The 5,124-nt window shown below is 44.7% G+C and overlaps 1 protein-coding gene across 1 annotated transcript; it reads left to right on the top strand.

Annotated features, from left to right (window-relative positions):
• The first annotated feature begins 670 nt into the window (after positions 1-670).
• On the top strand, positions 671-4,501 carry LOC147611790 (pentatricopeptide repeat-containing protein At3g02330, mitochondrial-like). Its single transcript, XM_086783890.1, has one exon. It carries the CDS (start codon positions 671-673, stop codon positions 4,499-4,501), a length of 3,831 nt encoding a protein of 1,276 aa, XP_086640016.1.
• Positions 4,502-5,124: the final 623 nt, after the last annotated feature.

Below are 5,124 nucleotides of genomic sequence, written 5' to 3'. Positions count from 1 at the left end.
CATTAAAGAAGGCGTAGAGATAGTGTCGAGAACACACATTATAACTTAAACACATTATATTGAAAGTAAAAACTTGCGACTGGAGGATAGACGAGCGTCTGGCAACAATGTGTATGCAACCAAAGCGAAGCGGGGTGGCACAATCTTGCTGGCTAACTAGCTTGACGCTAACAACATGGCCGTTCCTTTTCTATGTTGCCACAGACCCTCGGTCACCTGCATCATCTGGACAAGCACCTCCTCTGCGTTCTGGCTCGCTTGCAGACAGAAGAAGCTCAGTATACTGTACCCTCTCGGTAGGTGCGCATTTGGAGTGGATAAAATCATATTGCGGTAAGCCAGAAAAACCATAGTCCTGCTCCAAAACCACCATTATGTAGGTTTGAAGATAAGGTAAAGGAGCACCAAGATGAATGGAAGCAACGCATTATTCATTATCCAGGCATGGTCAAACTCTACACATCATGCACATGCATATCAGACTTCTATGGATGGGCCATCATACAAGGGCCGCCATGATGCCCTATCATTCAAGGGTCATCATGTCCCACCATACAAAGCTCATGACACTCCATCATACAAAGGACACCTTTACAGACCCAGCTTTAGGACTACAATCCATGTAGCATCATCCACTTCACATGTGATCGAAGACAGAATTTGTAGGGAGATGGTGAGCATTGAGGAGGCACTTGCATCCGTGGAACTGCCCTCAGTAGAGAGCTTCATCTTCGTCATTCAAAAGTGCAGAAAAGAGAAGAACCTAACCCACGCCAAGATTGTCTGCATGTATATGTGGAATAATGGTCTGGAAATACTTAGAGAACCTGGGAATTACCTTGTCCCCATGTTGGTGGAGTGCGGAAGTGTCTATGATGCCCAGCAGGTTTTTCAGAGGTTGGTCCATCGGAATGAGTTTTCTTGGACTTCTCTGATACAAGGGTATATAGATTGTGGAGAATCTCACTATGCTCTCAATTTGTTCAAGAAAATGCAAGAAGACTGTGTAAATCCTAGCAAATACACTTTCCTGGAGCTTGTGAAGGCTTGTACTAGATTGAAATGTGTGGAAAATGGCCGGAAAATACATTCTGACATTGCCTTTGAGGGGTTTGAAACAGATCTGATAGTGGGTAACACTTTAATTGACATGTATGCAAAATGTGGCTGGCTTCCAGATGCACAAGAAGTGTTTAATGATCTGCTAGATCGAGATGTCATCTCATGGACCGCTCTTATTACAGGGTATGCAGAACATGGACTAGGAAAGGAGGCTCTTTACTGTTTAGAGCAGATGCAACTTGAGGGGGCATCTCCAAATGATGTAACGTTTGTTTGCAGCTTGAAAGCTTGTGGCATGTTGGAAGCCATGGATAAGGGCCGAGAACTACATGCAGGGATTGTCAGTGAGGGTTATGAAAGGGAGCTTTTTGTTGGCAACACTTTGGTGGACACGTATGCCAGATGTGGCTTCCTTGTGGAAGCACAAGAAGTGTTTGATGAGCTCCCAGTTCGAGATGTAGTTTCGTGGAATGCCCTCCTCACTGGGTACACTGAACACAGGTTGAATGAAGAAGCGCTCGACTACTTGAAACAGATGAAATTACAGGGCATCCCTCCGAACGATGTAACGTTTATTTGCAGCTTGAAAGCTTGTAGCAACTTAGGAGCCATAGACACAGGCCAAGAAACACATGCTGAAATCGCCAAAGACGGGCTCGAAACACACCCTTTTGTTGGCAATTCTTTGGTAGATTTGTATGCCAAGTGTGGCTTACTTGTAGAAGCGCAGAGTTTGTTTGATGAGCTGCCATTTCGAGATGTAGCCTTGTGGAATGCACTAATGGCAGGGTATGCCGACCATGGTTATGTTGAGGAGGCCCTAGGCTGCTTGGAACAGATGCAACTGGAGGGTGTTTCCTTGGATGCTGTCTCTTTCTCTTGCAGCTTGAAAGCCTGTGGTATCGTGGGAGCCATAGATAGGGGACGAAAAGTACACGCTGAAGTTGGGGTAGAGGGGTTTGAAAAAGAACTCACTGTCGGCAACAGTCTGTTGGAGATGTATTCAAAATGTGACTTGCTTGAGGAAGCACAGGAAGTATTCAACGAGCTGCCAATTAGAGGTGCAGGCTCATGGAACTTACTAATCGCAGGGTATGCTGAGCATGGGTATGGTGAGGAAGTGCTTAATTGTTTGGAACGGATGGATGTGGATGGTGTCTCTGCCACAGCTTTCACATACGTTTGTAGCTTGCAAGTTTGTGGCCGCATTGGAGCCATATACAAAAGTCAAGAAATACACACTGAGATTGTCAAGGAGGGGTTTGAGAGAGATTCATATGTCTGTAGCATCTTGGTAGATACATATGCTAAATGTGGCTTATTCACAGAGGCATGGGAAGTGTTTGAGGAGCTTTCAACTCAAGAGGTGGTCTCACAGACTGCATTGATTGCAGGGTATGCAAAATGTGGCTCACTTCTGGAAGCACAAGAACTGTTTAATGAGTTGCCCACTCGAAGTGTAGTCTCTTGGACTGCATTGATTGCAGGCTATGCTGACCATGGACTTGGTGAGAAAGCTCTGGACTGTTTTGAACAGATGCAATCAGAGGGCGTGTCTCCAGATTCTGTTACTTATGTTTGCAGCTTGAAAGCTTGTGGCAGCATAGGATCCATAGAGAAGGGCAGATGTTTACATGCCTTGATTGTCGAAGAGGGTTTTGAAAACGACCCTTCGGTTGGAAACACTTTGGTAGACATGTATTCAAAATGTGGCTCATTTGCAGAAGCATGGGAGGTAATTGAGGATTTGCCAGCTCAAGGTGTAGTTTCCTGGACTGCACTTATTTTAGGGTATGCTGAGCATGGGCTCAGTGAGGAAGCACTGAACTGCTTGGACCAGATGCAACAGGAGGGTGTGTTTCCCAATGCTGTTACCTTTGTATGCAGCTTGAAAGCTTGTAGCAGCATTGGAGCGATAGACAATGGCCGAAAAATCTATGCTGAGGTTGCGAAAGAAGGATTTGAAAGTGATCCTTCTGTTGGCAGTACTTTGGTGGATATATATGCTAAATGTGGCTCATTTGCTGAAGCATGGGAGGTGTTCGACGAGCTGCCGGTTCGAGGTGTAGTTGCATGGACTGCACTAATATCAGGGTATGTTGAACATGGGCATGGTGAAGAAGCACTACACTGTTTGGAACAGATGCAAACAGAGGGGGTATTTCCGACCTCCATCACTTTTGTTTGCAGCTTGAAAGCTTGTAGCAGCATTGGAGCCATCGATGAGGGCCGCAACTTACATGCTGAGATCGCTAAAGAAGGATTTGAAGAGGATCCTTTTGTTGGCAGCATTTTAGTGGATATGTATGCCAAATGTGGCTCACTTGGAGAAGCTCAGGAAGTGTCTGATAAGCTGCTAGTTCGATGTGTTGTTTCGTGGACTGCACTGATTGCAGGGTATGCCGACCATGGATTTGGTGAAGAAGCGCTGATTTGTTTGAAACAAATGCAAATGGAGGGCTTGTCTCCAAATCCTATTACCTTTGTTTGTAGTTTAAAAGCATGTGGCAGCATAGGAGCCATTGATAGGGGCCGAGAATTGCATGCCCAGATTGCCCAAGAGGGATTTGAAGGAGAGCCTTTAGTCGGTGGGACTTTGGTGGTTATGTATGCCAAATGCCACTCACTTGGAGAAGCACAGGATGTGTTTGATGAGCTTCTGATTCGAGATGCAGTACCATGGACTGCACTAATGGCAGGATATGCTGAGCATGGATTTAGTGAGGAATGGCTCAACTGCCTAGAACAAATGCAAATGGAGGGTGTCTCTGCTGACAGTGTCACGTTTGTTAGCAGTTTGAAAGGCTGTGGAAGCATAGGAGTGTCGGACAGGGGTGGGGAAATACACATCGAGATTGTTAAGAAGGGGTTAGACAGAGACCTTTTAGTTGGCAACACGCTGGTAGACTTCTATGCTAGATGTGGCTCACTTTCAGAAGCTCAGGAAGTCTTTGAGAAGCTTCCTGTTCAAGGTATAGTTTCATGGAATGCACTAATTGCGGGATATGCCCGCCAAGGGAAGACTGAAGCTGTCTTTGACCTTTTTGAGAGACTAAAGAGGGAAGGGATACTACCAAATAGGACAACATTTCTCAGTGTTCTAGGTGTGTGCAGTCATAGCGGTCTCGTGGACAAAGGCAAGAAGTATTTTGATGCTATGAAAAGAGAGTTTGGAATCACTCCAACTATCAAGCACCACAATTGCATGCTTGATCTTCTTGGTCGTGCAGGCCAACTTGACGAGGTGGTGGCAACAGTGAAGAAGATGCCCTATCATCCTGATCTTGTAACATGGAAAATCGTATTAGGTTCTTGTCAAAAGTGGGGTAATTTAGAGCTTGGTGAACAGGTCTTTGAGCGTTTGATGACACTGGATGAAAAGCATCCTGCACTATTTGTCATGATGTCCAACATCTATGCAGATGTACTGGAAGAATAACATGGTAAAAGTGAAAATATTCACGACTAGATATTACACGTACATGAGACCTACGGCTTCTTACACATACAACATTCCTTTGTGGACAGATAGGCAGGCAATGGACAGGCAACATTGCCCATCCAAGTGCAAGCTAGGGTCTAGATCTCCTTCAACGGGCAGCCATATTTCCGTAAAGAGCCGGAGGGGCTTCAATTATATAATGATTGCTGGTGGAGCCATGTTCTAGTCCATCGCCTCCACACATGGGATAAGCGAGCCATATGTACAATGGCCCTAAAGCATATACAGACAATTAACACCAGTGCTACTTGATAAGCTGACTATACAGATACTATTCTTATGTTGGAAATGTCAGAAACTGAAGATCATGTCTGTCTAGTTTATACATCTGAAGGGAAAAATTAAAATCCCCATGGAGGACTGTTCAGATGGAAAAAATTAGTCTGATGGACCATTATTGTGTGAAAGATATGAATGAGATATTCTGAATGAATTGTTAACTGATAATGCGTTCTATATGAGTATCTTTATCCCTTGATTCTGTGGGGAGCCGACCTATTTAGAAAACCCCGGAATCAGTTGAATCAAAAATCGGATTGAATCATAAACAAAGAGACTTA

This window comes from Cibotium barometz, chromosome 46 (assembly GCF_041138505.1).
Source record: "Cibotium barometz isolate CiBa-2024 chromosome 46, ASM4113850v1, whole genome shotgun sequence".
NCBI lineage: Eukaryota > Viridiplantae > Streptophyta > Polypodiopsida > Cyatheales > Cibotiaceae > Cibotium > Cibotium barometz.
Note: the sequence above shows the minus strand (reverse complement) of the source record. Positions and strands in the feature narration are given on the sequence as shown.